A 15,975-nucleotide genomic window follows, 5' to 3' on the forward strand; every position below is an offset into this window, starting at 1 on the left:
GTGTTCGGCGACGTAGTGTATGGCGTGGCACAGACGCTTTGGGGCGGAAATGCGCCGACACCTTTGCCGTTGACCGCACATTAATACTAATTAATGTCAATAGTAATAAAACAAATGCTATGCATAAGTAAAAAACAACAACAATAATAAACATTTATATGTGCACAACAGCAGAACAGCACTAAAAAATCGGTAATAAAAATTAAATAAAACTAAAATTATTCAAAAAAAAAGCATCAGCATGTAATAAAATAAAATTGTTATATGAGCATTGTAGCGCGCTTCACTTACACACATACATATGTACATACATTCGAGGTGCCACATAAAAGAACAACAATTGAAAATTAATTCGACAACGTTGCATGAATAATTGTGCGCGTTGCGGAAAATCCCAACGTCGGGAAGCGAACAAAAAATGCGCGGCCGCGGGACGGGTACATAAAATAATTTGCACAAACAATCGACAGCTGCATGTGCGCTGTGTGGCATAGTGAGTAGATGTACTCGTACGTGCAACACATGCGCGCAATGCCACAAGCAACAACTGTTGTAATTAAAATAACAACAAGTTGTAAATTTTTATAAATTTATGCAGTTGTGCACAGATATTTTTTATTTTATTCTTTTTTTTTCTTTTGATTTTTTCTTTGCAACATTGTTGCAAGCGAGTATGTAATAAGAAATATTTTAAAATTTTGAAAATTTGTTGGAAATGCAATTAGTACACGCAGTTTGCGGCGGCGAATTGGCTTTATTACACAAATTTTTTGTTAGTCGTGTATAGTTGTTGTTGCCGCCACATAGTGTTGACTTCATTTATCTGTTGTTTGCTTCGATTTTTCTATTTTACACTATGCAACAAAGTGTGCAGCGCGCGAGAATCCGAAGTGCTTCGAGGTAATTAAAATGCGCTCAAGAGCAAGAATAACAACAATAACAACCCTCACTACTACTTATGTACATAAAACAATCAAATCATAAATGTGCAAGCGCTGCGAAAAAGTTAATGGAACAAAAATCACCGTTAGACCGTTTTTAAAGTATAAATTTGCTATTGTTGCTGAATTGGTTGTTGTTGTTGTTGTTGTTGTTGGTGTTGTCATGCACTTGAAAGTCATTTGCGCGCTCGCGGCAAGTACCACACAAGTGCAGACAACAATTATTGTTTTAATAAAATTCGTAGAAGCAATAGCAAGTTGTTGTTGCAATTGTTATTCTAGCTACTCCCGCCACAGCGCTGCTCTCACGAAACGCCTGCGAATACCTTCAAACATACACATATATTTAGTATGTAAGTATCTACATACGTTTGTAGAACCGCCTCAACAATTGCCAACACTTTTGTGCCAACAAGCCCTGGGTGCGATAATTGTTGCAAATAGCAAAGTAGCCACTAGCATACACACACACACACACACCTGCACTTTCATTGCATATATGTACATATATGTATATACATACATGCATACATATGTACGAATGACGGACAGACAGTCGGCTAAAAAGACAGCAAAGCGGACAGGCTGTGGCATGTAGAGTGACAGTGGCTGGCTGAGAGGGGGAGACTTGACCATTGACGGACAGCTGTATGTGTTTTAATGGCGCGTCAACGGGGAAGAGAAGACCACATACATATGTATACGTATATACACATCTATGTACATATAGCAAGTAATACGGCTGGCGGGCTTACGAACAGTTAATAGACAGCCCGGCACATTGCCAAGGCGGTAGAGGAGTTTGACAGGCGCGTTAACGGATATTTTTCGTGTTCAATCTATTTTTTAGAAAAATTTAATTTTTTGAATTGTTGACAATTCTAATTTTATTTTATCGCCAAAATTCACTTTTCTTAGTATCAAAATTTGTTTGCCAATAATTTTAATTTTTTTTTTAATTTCAAAGTTTTTTAATTTTTCTTTAATACTCAAACTCTCCTTTGAAAAAAATCGGGTCATAAAATTACCATGTGTATTTAGTTTATTTTGGCGCCATTGATTCGCCAACAGTTAGCGAGTGGCGAAACGAACGAACTCAATGAGGTGCCTACAATTAAAATATGTATTAGAAAATACAATCCACTAAGTTTTTTTTTAATAACTTTTAAATTCATGCACTGGAAACAGGTAGCGAGGGAAAAAATGTTAAAATTGTATTTGAAAAGAAAATTGAGCTTGAAATCGCTTTGATTCACAAAATAGCCCAAACAGAGTTTAAGTGTTGTTTCCAAAGTTTTTAAATTTTTCATTTTATTTTCTTATAGACATACAAATTTTTATGTTTTTCCGTTTATAATTTTACTTTTTCATTTAAAACTTTGTTCAATTTTTTTTTAATTTTCTCTGTTTAAATTTTTCTAATAAATTTATTTTTGTTATTCTACTACTTTTATTTTTAAATTTAGATACTATTTAAATTTTTAACGTATTTTTTATAATTTTTTAATTATTTAAGGATGTTTTTTTTATTTCTGTTCAATTCTGCATTTTTATATATTTTAAATCTTTTTCTAGCATTAAGAATTTTAAGGTTTTTACTTTTGATTTAATTGTTTTTTAATATTTTTTTTAAAGATGATTCATTTTTTTTTATTTTTTTATTTACGTATTGGAGTTTGGATTTTTGTTGACTTTGTTCTTCTACTCAAATTATAAAGTGTATTTTTTATATCAGTTTTTAGTTTTTAAAATTAGTTTTTGTCATATAAAATTTTAGTTTATCATATTCTTATATTTTTAGTTGGGTTTCAATTTTTTTTGTATACTTTCTTAGTGCCCTTGTCTCAAGTAGGTTTAAAATTTATGTGCTCTTAAAACAACATCTAAATTTAAAGGGCACCTAGATTTTAAAACCAACTCGAAAAACGGCCCTTAGCAGCGACCGAAAATAACAGTTATTTTTTTCGATGTTATAAAACTCGACGGCAAAGTATTATCGTAGAGGAAAATTATCAATGTCCCCTTGATCCCAGGACCTACTAGATAAGAATGCTAGATTCTCTTTATTTTTCGAACTTTTTGAGAAAAAGTAAAATATTAACTAAAAAATCCGGACTTTTAGTTTTGTAGTCCAATAATAACATTTAAACTTGGCCAAATATTGTTTAAGGCCGAAATAAAAGTCCTTTCCTAATAATAAACAAACTGCTTATCCAATTTAAACAAATTTGGTATCAAATAATTTGTATGTATGTTACCGCAAAACTTTGAACCACGTTAACTGATTTCGATAATTCTTTTTTCATCGGAAAGTGTGGTCCCATACTAATTTTGTTTAGATCCGATAATTTTTATTTCAAAATTGGAGTCGGTTTTGTTTTTTACTTAAAATTTTTTTTTTACTTAAATATTTTAGTCCTCTTTTATTTGATACAAAATTATTTTATTTCAAATAAAATAAAAGTCCAAAAAAACTTTTTTCTAACGACTTTAATTATAAAATTGATAAAAGTTCGGGTCCTTGCCCCTTATACAATGTTCTGACCGACAACGAAAACACCTTGAAAATGAGTTTTGGGATTGTGGGCTGAAGGCTGTTCACACCGACTGTTGGTGTTTTCGTTGATATTTCTTACATCCTTTGTTTACAGTTTTGCTGCACAAATACAAAACCAAAATACTTTTCCTTCAATTTCTTTTCATTAACAAGCTTTTACTTCCATGCTTATTTTATTTTGGTCAGCCAATTAACAATAAATCCGAAATGGCGTATTAAAGATGATAAAATATGACTTCCATTTCGATAAATAATCGAAAAAAACTAGTGCAGACACCGATTGGAATGAGTGGAACGTGAGTTTTCAAGTAGTTTTCAGCGAAAGCTTGTTTTCGTTTGACATCTTTTACATTGACGAAAATACAAGTTTTAGGTCGAAAACCAGTTTTAGCAACGAAAACATGTTTTCGATGTCGGTCAGAACATGGTATTAGTCAATTTAGTTTTTAAGTTTTTATAATTTATATAACTTTTTAATATATTTGTTTTTAATCTGCAATTTTTCTTACATGTTTTAATATTTTCTCGAATTTTATTTTAAGTAAATTTTTTTGCTCTTATTAACTTTTCATTTTTTTCTTTACGTTAGAAAATGTTAATTAACTTATTTTAAACTTATGTACTTTTAAAATTTAAATTGTTTAGTTACTTTTTAAGTTTGTAGTTCTTCACGTATTTTAAATATGTTTTATTACACCAACTTTTGATTTTATTTTTTTTTTCAAATTTATAAAAAAGCAATTGTAAACTTTTAAGAACCTTGTACAAATTTTTGTACGATTTTTTATCGATTTTTTCAATAATTGTAAATTTTTTGAAATTTAAAATTATTTTGGACTTAAATTAATATAGATATAAGATTTTCCTACATTAAGCGATTAATAGAGGTCGAAAATACACCTTTTTAATCCAAAATATTCTCAAAACTTTTTTAAGCTGGCACTTCCGTGGGTTTTTTAGTCCAAATTTCAAATGAAGCTATGTATATGAACAAGTCCGCCTGTGGGGAGAGCAACACATTCACAGAGATTATGTTATTATTTTACTGAGGTGATAGCGAAGGGAGCAGTGATCCCTGAAATACCCACTGAGAGTTTGGAGGCCCTCTTTATCTAAACTAAGAAGTTTTTAAAGCCGCTTAGCATGCCTCTACTCTGGATATGCAATAGCTCGCCTTTTTTGTTTACCCAGTTGTTGTATCCTTGTATGTGCTTTGGTCAGCGCATAAAATGTTTCCGAACCATGGAGTGCAAGTACTACGTTGCATTCATGTCTTTCATGCCGCGATACCCAGCCCAGTAGGTCTGTATTCTTGGCTCCAAAAGAGTTTTTACCTGACGCTAAACGACCTGATATACTTAATGCATTTTGAAGCATTCTAAAACATTCTAAGGCCACAAATTTCTATGGCATAAATCTCTGCATGAAAAGATGTTTGGGTAGATGCCCATTGGTAAAAATTTTTCGCTGTTTGGCTTAAATATATCAACCCTGTTTTACTATTTCCAATTTTTGATCCATCTGAATACCGCAAATCCTCATTTGGATTCCCTGTATGCCAGGGAGCGTTATTGGCAGCAGTTTAGGTTCTCCTGCTTTCAATAATTTTTTAGAGTTTTGAGGGGCAGGGTTTATTAGGTAAATTTTTCGCTATTGGAAGAAAATGGCGATTTGAAATATTTTAAATTTTTATGGAGATCTCACACTAATCAAAACTGGTGGTGATAATGTTAGCAGTTTCTCTAAAAAAAATTACCAGATATCCAAAAACACGGCCGCTTAAAAACATTACAAAAAAAGTTAAATATAAAATTTGTATGAAACGCCTTTTTTGGCTTCTGCAGGTCTCATTTTTAAACGAATTAAAATGTTCTTTTCTTGCAGCATACAAAAGACTGAAAATTGAAGATTTAAAATTTTTATTTGACAACTTTTTTTTATTTGAAAAAATTTTTTAAATTTTTCAGTATATTCAACAATTTTATAATGAGCTCGAGGCCATTTTTTAAATGAAAATTTATTGTGGAAAAGCAACAATATATATACTTAGTTTTAAAAACTTTTATTTTTATAACTTTTTATTTCAAATTCGTTAACTTTTTAACTTAAAATTTTATAACAAAAAAAAATGTTGCCCACCCACCACGCGTTTTTTTTAAGTTTAATCTAATTGTATCGTCATTTAAAATTTCTTCTCATTTTACTTGCATATCCTCCGAAATTTTTGCACGTTTATTAACATTTTTTTTGCAAACAACTTTTATTTATCTCACTTATCTTCACTTTTTTTGCACACATTTATCTACATATTTGCTTTCCTGCTTAATAATTTACTCACTTTTTTTCGCACAAACATTACTTTCATAACTAACGGCGACAATCTGTCTTTTCGCGCTGTTTAATAAAAATCTAAAAAAAATAGCACAAAATTAAAACTGCACGCAAATTAAGATAAAAAATCTCGTTTACTGTTTGTGCGCACCAAATATATTGTAATTCAAGTGAGTAAACTGTTGCAAAAATGACATTCTTGAGCAACCAAAAACCACAACACAAAATTTAAATAAAACAGCACACAAATGCTAGGAGAACTCACCGAAAGCTTATAAATTAAAATACTTCAACAAATATTTAAATATTAGCTCAACAGCTGCAAACGAGCTACGGCGGCTACACTTTCGAGTACTCGTAGAAAAAGCGAAAGTGAAGTCATCCCAACGGTAAAGCTGATAAAAACCTGGCAGCTAAAATTTTGCAAGTGCAAGATAATGCGAGCTAACAGCGAATCAGCGAAATTAATTATCTTTGCATTCAAGTACACTGACAGTAAACAACATTTCTAAGGGTTAAGCTAATTTTGCACAGGTCAACTCATTTTTTTTTGCGCGGCTGCCCAAAATTAAACTCCTTAATTGACTTGCTGCTTCGTTTATCTGGCCATGGAGATTATGTTGCTGCTAGTCAAACAGACAGCAGTTGGCCATGAACTGTGCAAATTTTTATATATTTTTTTTTGCAAATCGCTTGAGTAAATATATGCTGCCACGTTTGCTTGGGAGCGGTTTTATCTGGTTTTTTCTAGTTTGTAGCGGATTTTAGGTTAACTAGATTATGACAGTTGAGCTGCTTAGCGCCATTTTTTTCTTATCAAAAGAAAAAAGATTCAAGAAATTTATAGAAAAATGTGATCCTTAACAAAAAATTTGTCTGAATTTGCAGAGTAGTTGTAAAACAAGTCTTAACCCTTTAGAAGACAACAAAGCTTAAAAATTGATGAAGAGAGAAAATCTTCGTAAAAGAACTTTGAAAAAAAGACTCAAAAAAGAATTTTTTGAAGCAAGAAATAAAATAAGCTAATAATATATGCTCAGAGAGCACTTCTACTGTATGGACATCCATATATAACCAATAGTAAGCTTTAAAAAGCTTATCCGGTGGTCTTGATTACCCTTTTACTAGGCCAACATTGGGCTTAAAAGAATTAAAATAATCGGGCTAGCCAAGCTTTTTCAAGCTTTCAATAAATTGTATGTGGGCACAACGAGCGTGAAAACTCTCTAGTCGTTAGTGTCTGAAATAGAAATTTCTTTGATAAAATCTCAAGTAGCACACCGATGTATAACTAGGTGTAAATTTGTGAAGTTTTGTACAATTAATCAGATTTATACCGAAACTCGTAAATTTACACCAAGTTAGGCACCAGTGTGCTACTTGAGATGACGACCAAAGTATATCCAATGTAAACGCTTTTAAAAGCTTTTGTTAGATTTTACATGACACAAAGGAAAAGCTCTTTCTTTTCGCTTCGGGCTAAATTTCTAACGACTAAATTATATTCGGTGGTGGAAGCTTTTTAAAGCTTCCGGTTGATTTTATATAGTCCAAGCTCCCTTTAGCCCTTGTTGGCTTAAGTAGAGGGTTTTTTGATTCAAAATGAGTCCCGTGAGAGAAGCTTTTAAAGACTTCCGTTAGACTTTATGTAAGCAATCACGAAGTAAAAGCTCTCTCTAGTCGTTGCAGGCTTTATAAAGTCACAATTAAACGTACTATTCGGTGGTAGAAGCTTTTTAAATCTTTCATTAGATCAGGGCGCACATAGTGTAGAAGCACTTTCTAATCATTTTTGGCTTAAACAGAAACTGTTTTGATACAAATATGAGCAAAACATTTCCCGTATGAGAAGCTTTAAATAGAATTTGAACGGCCCTATGCAGAGGAAAATCTCTATCTGATCACAATGACTTTATTTAGAGACTTTCTTTGGTAAAAAAGGCAAAAGCTCGGTAGAATAGACAAGAAATCAGCGGTGAGCATTACCATGTACGCTTGCAGAACTTTTTTAAGCTTTTTTTTGTACAATTGATATGGAGAAGCACAGACTGAAATACTGTTATAGAGTTAAAGCCTAGACCTGATCTAAAAGCTCTAGGTAAGATTAGGTTATGTTAGGTTTAATTGACTGCGAGTGACAACACTAGCACACCCAGGCCCTTAGATTTTGAACCCGTTGTGATACCACGCGAACCCCTCCACTCAAACCATCGTGTGGATTTCGCGAAACCCAGAAATTTCCGTATGCCTAACTCAGCTATGTCGGTTAGGTCTTCGATAAATCCTAAACCCATGAGCTTTCGTCTTCTTCTACACAGTATGGTGCATTCGTATGATAGGCGACGCAAGCTCTAGAATGGAATTACGTTACGTTAATAAAAAATATTCGCTTTGTTAAGTACTTATATCAAAGATCCTCAAATAATAATAAAGAAACTTATTAAATACGAGATCCAAAATAAAGTGGTCTTACTGCGACCATTTCATACAAGAACTCAGAGGTCGGAAAATAAACTAAATATTTGCATATGCTCTCCCTATTTTTAGATCTCCAAGGAAACAAGACACTAGCCCTAGGTACCCATTTTAAACGCGTTGGTGTTGATATCGAAAGCTTTAAATAAGTTCTAGATAAGTGGATAACTTGAAAGACCTTATAAAAGCATCTTTAAGAATCGATTAAATTCTCACTTTAGCTTGAATGCAACCAAGGGATCGAAGAGTACGCTATCTCACGTGGGTCGGGTTTGTGCAACCAAATTTACCCGTATAAATTCGGCGAAGAAACAGAACTACAGCGCATCTTTAAACATCAGATAATTTGTGGTACAACTGCGGCGAATGTGCGGCACGAGCTGTCGCTTGTCAGGCGAGTACAATAACCACTATACTATCGAGGAAAACCAATAACTATTGGTAACAAGAAGACGAGGAATATCAATCTATTCTAACCAGAAAACGATGCATTTATCACGAAATGCTAATCTGACCACGAAACTATGGAGAAATACCAACATATTTTAACCAGGAAATAGGAAAGTTATCGAGAAATACCATTCTAACCAGCAACCAAGCAAGGAAATTATCGAAAAACAATAGTAACAAAGAAATGAGGAACCTATACCCATACTAGCTAAGTCTAATAATCACTACACCGAAGGAGAAACAAAAGATACAAATTAATCAGGCTTGGGATCAGGTGATGTTAAATGTAATAACAAAATCAAAAACCATGACAGGTGAAGAATTTCACTCGAAGAATTTTACTTCAAGAATACGCTTGCTTTGTACAATTATAAAAAAGATAGTCTATAGCCAACTACATAGATAACTATTAAGTCAAACCATCTTTCAAAGAAAAAATTTCCGAAGGCGTTTAAGTAAGTTTAGAGACGGATCACAATGAAAATGTGGACACATGACATTATCGTACGGCGAGGTAGATTTCTACCTAACACAAGTCCTTAGCGGGCATGAATGCTTTAAGGCCTGCCTCCATCGCTTTGGACATGAAAGCTATACATACTGCGACTACTGTGGCCCTGAGGAAATAGAAGATGCGGAACACCTTCTCTTTTCATATCACCGATTCAGCACTCAGAGAGGAATACTCAATGAACGTTTCGGCAGCGTAGTTACACCCGAAACACTAGTCCCACTAGCATTGCAGGGCCAATACGCTCGTAAAGAATCTAAAGCCACTTCTACCCTAGTAGAACGGCAGGCGATGAATAAGAAGCAGCCACATTATATTATCTGGGTCAGGCCAGATAAAAAGCCCGTTTTACTTGAAAAGTAACAGCATGAAGAGGGCGTACCTCTCAAAACACCCGGACATTACTAGACTTAGAAACGAACTTCTTAGATGTAAAATACCAATTGGGGGTAGGTTTAATACCAAACCAAGACAAACCGTGAGTGAATTCATGTGAACTTTTTGCTCAAACCGCCTCCTGACGAAATATGAAATATGAAATATGAAATAACAAATGTCCTTTCATTTAATCCTTTTACGGACGATTTCTACTGAAGCATTCAACGAAAAGAGTGCTTTAGGCTTCTGGAACAATACATATGTATACACCAAAGGCAAAAGTTTCGTCATTGGGCTGAGAGGTAACCTAAAAAAGGTTTATTAACTGAGATAAACTCAGTGTTGCCAGAGAAAAATTTCGTTTGGATCTAAAACGGTCGAAAAAAAGAGCTAAAAAGAGCTAAATAATACTAATAGTAGCTAAAATGAATTGCTACATATTTTTGTTATGGTTGACCATTTATTGACGTGATGTTGTTTTAACATTTTCGGCAATTTTAATAAAAACAACGAATTTTATAAGTTTAAGTGCTGAAAAAATCGTTTAAAATCAAAATAAGGTGCATATATTACGAATTCGTTGCTATGATGGCACTTATAACAGTGAAATAAAAATTCTTTACAAACTGTTAAAGTCTGTAATTTCAGATATTTAAATTGAATAATTTTTTCGCAACATTTTTCTGGAAAGTTTTACTTCCAGCTCTCCTTAAAGGTAAAATTAGTAAGGTAAAACAAAATCCGCTACCACAAAATGATCTTCTTCTAATTAATTTTTGAATACTTTAACCTAGATCCAAGATTTATGGTGGATACACTGCACCTCGAAATTTTACATTTTATCAACGCTTAAATTTTGGCTTATATATACCAAATACAACTAAAACTTTTTGGAGCTAAAAAGTGCTAGATAAATTTGAAAAGATCTAAAACCCAATTTTCGGAGCTAAACAGAAAAATAAAGAGCTAAATCTAGCTCCAAAAGCACCAAAATGGCAACACTGGATAGACTATGCGGGTGCCTGCTTTTTCGAATACTTTTCTATGAAAATAGGTACCACGGCCCGTGAAAAGGAGTTACAACATGTGAATGAATGGGGTTATAAGGAGAACAAGTCCGTGAATAGTGACAGTGACTCCTCGGATCGATGAACCGGCCGCCTAAATATTTTGTGGGAAAAAGCTCGATGCAAAAAAAAAACTTAAGTTTGTAGTAACAGAAATAAAAGACACGATTTATTTCAACCAGTTTTGTCTATATTTCTTTTGTTTACTTAATATTTATTAATTTTTTATAAAAGTCTACCGCATTTTATATGCAATTAACTGTGTATAAATGTGCATTTCAAAATTTGTACAAAAATTATAACAATGCAAAAATATTAACCAATATTTCAGAATTTTTAGAAAAATTTTAGGTACGCAATTTTATAGCCCATTAAATTACAGAAGGATAAAGTAGAAATTTCGAGTGGCTAAAAATACACTTGATTTTTTATAATTTTAATTAAATTTTTTTTTTGCTGGCGGTATCACACATTTTCTGCCAACAAAATATGTTCGACAATTTGTTTATATGGAAGAAAATGCCCAGCATCATAAAAACAAATTTCCAAAAATCAACAGTATTTTGCAGCTGCTTAAAACTTGCACTTTATCTTACTATTATTTAATGCGCTATAAAACTGCGTACCTATTTTTTTTAAAATTCTGTGTGAAGGTTTGAAATCTTGGTTAAAAATTTTTGCGTTTTTATAATTTTTGTACAAATTTTGAAATGCACATTTATGTGCAGTTAATTATATATAAAATGAGGTAAACTTTTATTAAAAAAAATTAAACATTAAGAAATATAGACAAAACTGGTTGCAATAAATCATTTCTTTTATATCTGCCATTACATCTGTTGACTTAAATTTTTTTTTGCATCGAGCTGGTACACGCTTAAGAATCATTAAACTCGTATACATTTAATTTCTGTCTCTTGTTTTGTTACTAATGAAATATTTTTTGCTTTAAATAAAAAATTAGGTTTCAAACTATATATTACTTATTATATGGGAGGAGAGCTTCTCAAACAATATTGATGCAATTTTTTCGTTTTAAACTATTGAAAAATAATGAATATCTAAACCCGAGACTAATCCCGGAATTGCGGGATTGTATAAACGCGATCCCGAAAATTCCGTGTTCGTACAAATCAAGAAAAAAACTAAGATCCCTACTACCAACACTTTGAAGTTGCTAAGCCGAAAGCCTCTGAAGCACTCCTACAGAAATAGACGGCATTTTACTTGATTTCAGAACTTTTTTTTTCTCAAAAAGAGCCAGCTGTTGGACTGCATTTTCGAACAAAGCCCCATCGTTTGACTCATTGAGCTTGTACACGGAATTTTTAGACAGTATCTCGGCATTCTTCGCCACACACTTCGAGACAATTGCTGCACTTATTCGCATAGAAATTCACAGACACACACATTTGTAAATATGTATCCTCACAATCAACTACCCTCTGATTAATCATTTTTCTTGTGTGTACAAATCACCTCTTATATAAAATGCATTATTCATCAAACATCAACATCATCATCCCTTCACCACCATATTGCCGCTGTGCATACCGGCTGTCATTTGCATTGACGAACACACGGCGGGGTTGTTGTTGATGCTGATGGCAGTAGGCAGCAGCAGGGGGAAGGAGGAAGGTGAATGAACACACAAATATGTACACACATATGTTTGTGAGCAGTGAGCATAATTCACGCCATCTCAAAGCGAGCCTCTGAAACCCGATCAACTTTTTCGAAGAACGCCATTTACCGACGGCACAATGAAGTGTGTTGTTGAAGGACGTTAAGTGTGCGAAGCGGTGACAAAAAAAAAATGTGCGCAGAGGACTGGCGTTAAAGGGTTATTTCAAAGTTGGTAAGCACAATTTCTATGCACCATCTATCAGGGGTTTGAAGATCACAAAGCAATACTTTTGGCACTTTCACAGCCTTAGGGCAGTAAATTACTTTTTCACTAACTCATCGCTTCTCAAATTTCACTCTCACAGTGGACCTCACTTAATTTGTATAAAAATTGAAAAATCTGCCACTTACCGTCCACTCTTGGTGATCACCATTTCCGTGCCCAGCTTGTGAAACTTTTCCCACAGATCCTTGCCCTCCAGCGTCACTTTCGGATCGTCGACGACGCCATCGTCCTCCGGTTGTAGCGCACGCAACGGTCTCATCGCCGGATGCAATTGATGCGCCACAGCCGATGCGAGCACCACGTCCTCGGCGGTGGTGTAGGGTGTGCCCAACGGATGATGGGCGTGCGGATGATGTGGCGGGAAACGCAGACCGGCGGGATAGAGACCGTGATGTGGACCCGCTGGACTGCCGGCGAGCGCTGCTAACGCGGCCGCTGGAAAGTACGGCTGTTGCGGCAGGTGTGGTCCCAAAGCGTGATGGCCCGGCACCGGCGAGTGATGCGGATGCTGGTGCGGCGCTGGCGGTTGTGCGGGATGGGCGTGCGGATGCGTCGCGTGCGGCAGTGGCGGTGGTGGCGCCTGCTGATGCGGCGACAAATGTGGCGAGGTTAAATGTGACGCTGGATGAGCTAGTGACTGTTGTTGTTGCTGTTGCTGTGGCTGTGGATGCGCGTGCGCGTGCGCGTGCGACGACAAATTATTGTTGCTGCTCTGAGGATCGTTGTTGTTGTTATTTGTGTTGGAGGTGTTGGTGGGCGTGTGGCGGTTATTGTTGTTACTATTGCTACTCGACTTGCTGCCGATACTATTGCTACTACTATTGTTGTTATTATTATTGCTGCCAGGCGATAACAGTGGCGGCTGTTGACCACCAACCGGTGAGGCTTGACCAACACCGCAAAGTAACTGTTGTTGCTGATGATGCTGCTGCTGTTGCAATTGCAATTGCTGTTGTTGCAATAATGCCGCAGCGCTTGTGGGTGTATTTGGCGATTGCTGTTGCTGATGCGCTTGATGTGGCTGTGCGGGTGAGGTAGCCGCACTCAATACGGTATTCGCGTTACCACCTCCGCCACCAGTGCTCAAATCACCAGCTGCCGCGGCGGCTGCTGCGGCTGCGGCTGCTGCAGCGGCGGCGGTAGCGGTAGCGGTGCTAGCCTGTTGTGCTTGTTGCGTGCCGGCCGTCAACAGCGACGACACGCTGAAGTCAGTGGGTCGGGAGAGCTGCAGAAATGGATGATATGCCATCCCATTTGCGAATCGAGCGAATGGATCCTCAGCAGACTGATGAAGCAACTCTTGAACGTCGTATCTCATTACATTACACGTTTCTAGCAACAGCGTAGGCAAAAAGCGCTAAAACAAAATTAGGCGCGCCGCACTAGCAAATTCACGGAGCAGCTTGGAGCAGGAGGGCGCAAACTTTCAGTGCCACCTTAGACCACAAAAATTTGTTCTCCTTCTTAAATCAAAATCAGAGCCCTCGGAATGTTGCTCTAGGCCGCGCGTTTCTACTGCTCGACTGCAAAGCCGCTCAAGCGCTTTTCAAAAAATTTACTTAGCTTTAAGAATTTCTATATTTTTACTTTCAGCGCCTGCTTCCGCTTGTTTGCTTCACTTCTTTTTAGCGCTAGCCTGACGCGTGCTGCCTGCTGCTGCTTAAAAAAAAAATACTTCTTTTTAAATTTTACACATCTTTTGGAAAATCTTTGTTGCACAAATGTAAACGGCAATTCTGCGGCAANGTGTTCTCCTTCTTAAATCAAAATCACAGCCCTCGGAATGTTGCTCTAGGCCGCGCGTTTCTACTGCTCGACTAAAAAGCCGCTCAAGCGCTTTTCAAAAAATTTACTTAGCTTTTAGAATTTCTATATTTTTACTTTCAGCGCCTGCTTCCGCTTGTTTGCTTCACTTCTTTTTTGCGCTAGCCTGACGCGTGCTGCCTGCTGCTGCTTAAAAAAAAATATTTCTTTTTAAATTTTACACTTCTTTTGGAAAATCTTTGTTGCACAAATGTAAACGGCAATTCTGCGGCAACTAAAGTGAGTTTTTGCAGCTGTTTGTGGTTGAATTACAATTTTTATAAATTTTTCCAAATTCTTATTAATTTTATTTACATACTTTCGTTTATTTACATACTTGCTTTTGATTTTTTACACAATTTTGTTGTTGTAACAGCTGTTTTGAATTGTTATTGTTGTTCTAATGCTCTTTACGCTCACTTTGCCGCACTTTTACTCTACTAAAATTAGGTTTCTTTGTTTTAAAAAATAGGTTCAGCATTTTATTGCTTTTTGCTGCACTCAGATTTAATTTTATGTTTTTTCACAAACACTTTTTTGGCTCCGTTATGTTGTTTACCTTAATTAACCTAAGTTTTTTGTTTAAAGCAAAATATTTTTGCACAGTTATGCCGTTTTGTAAACGCAGAAATTAGTTTTTTCCATTTCTTCGATTTCCTTTTGCTGCTGGTATACTTTTTTGCTCGCTAGTACGCCATTTTTCGTATTTGGAAATTTTTTTACCCAGTAAAATTTAATTTTTTTGTTTTTATTTAAATTTGTTTGCCTTACTTGCACTTTTCATTACTTTGCGCGTTAGTTTGCATATACAAATTGCACTTTTCCACTAAAATTTTTTAATATTAGATAACACAAAAATATGTACATATATATATATTTTTTTCAATTTCTTCGCTATTTGAAAGTTTTCAGTTAGTTTAGGCATTTGCTATTCACTTGCGGTGCATAATTCACTTTTTTTTAAGCGTTGCTAATTTTTCTGCCACGCCGTGAACTTTCAGTCCGTTCCCCTTGCAGCTCCAATAATTTTGCTNGTTTACTCTACTAAAATTTGCTTTTGTTTTTAAAAAAAAAGTTCAGCATTTTATTGCTTTTTGCTGCACTCAGATTCAATTTTATGTTTTGCACAAACACTTTTTTGGCTCTGTTATGTTTTTTACCTTAACCAAACCTAGTTTTTTGTTTAGAGCAAAATATTTTTGCACAGTTATGCCGTTTTGTAAATGTAAAAATTAGATTTTTCCATTTCTTCAATTTCCTTTTGCTGCAGGTATGCTTTTTTACTAAGCTGGTACGCCATTTTTCGTATTTGTAAAATTTAATTTTTTTGTTTTTATCCAAATTTGTTTGCCTTACTCGCACTTTTCATTACTTTGCGCGTTAGTTTGCAAATTGCACTTTTCCACTAGAAATTTTTTAATATTAGCTAACACAAAAATATATACATATATATATTTTTTTTTTAATTTCTTCGCTATTTGACAGTTTTCAGTTAGTTTAGGCATTTGCTAATCACTTGCGGCGCATAATTCACTTTTTGTTAAGCGCCG

General features: G+C 35.0%; 1 protein-coding gene across 4 annotated transcripts in view; it reads right to left on the minus strand.

The window, feature by feature from the left end:
* LOC108366081 (optomotor-blind protein-like) overlaps positions 1-14,345 on the minus strand; it is a 71,373-nt gene extending 57,028 nt beyond the window's left edge. For all 4 annotated transcript variants that reach the window (XM_017620362.1, XM_017620363.1, XM_017620364.1 and 1 more), the window contains exon 1: positions 12,748-14,345. In XM_017620362.1, coding sequence (XP_017475851.1) covers positions 12,748-13,940 — 1,193 coding nt within the window. In that variant the 5' untranslated portion in view covers positions 13,941-14,345. The remainder of the gene's footprint in view (positions 1-12,747) is intronic.
* Positions 14,346-15,975: the final 1,630 nt, after the last annotated feature.

Source organism: Rhagoletis zephyria, unplaced genomic scaffold, assembly GCF_001687245.7.
Source record: "Rhagoletis zephyria isolate East Lansing unplaced genomic scaffold, Rhagoletis_zephyria_1.1 Rzeph_scaffold_02128, whole genome shotgun sequence".
NCBI classification, from domain to species: Eukaryota; Metazoa; Arthropoda; class Insecta; order Diptera; family Tephritidae; genus Rhagoletis; species Rhagoletis zephyria.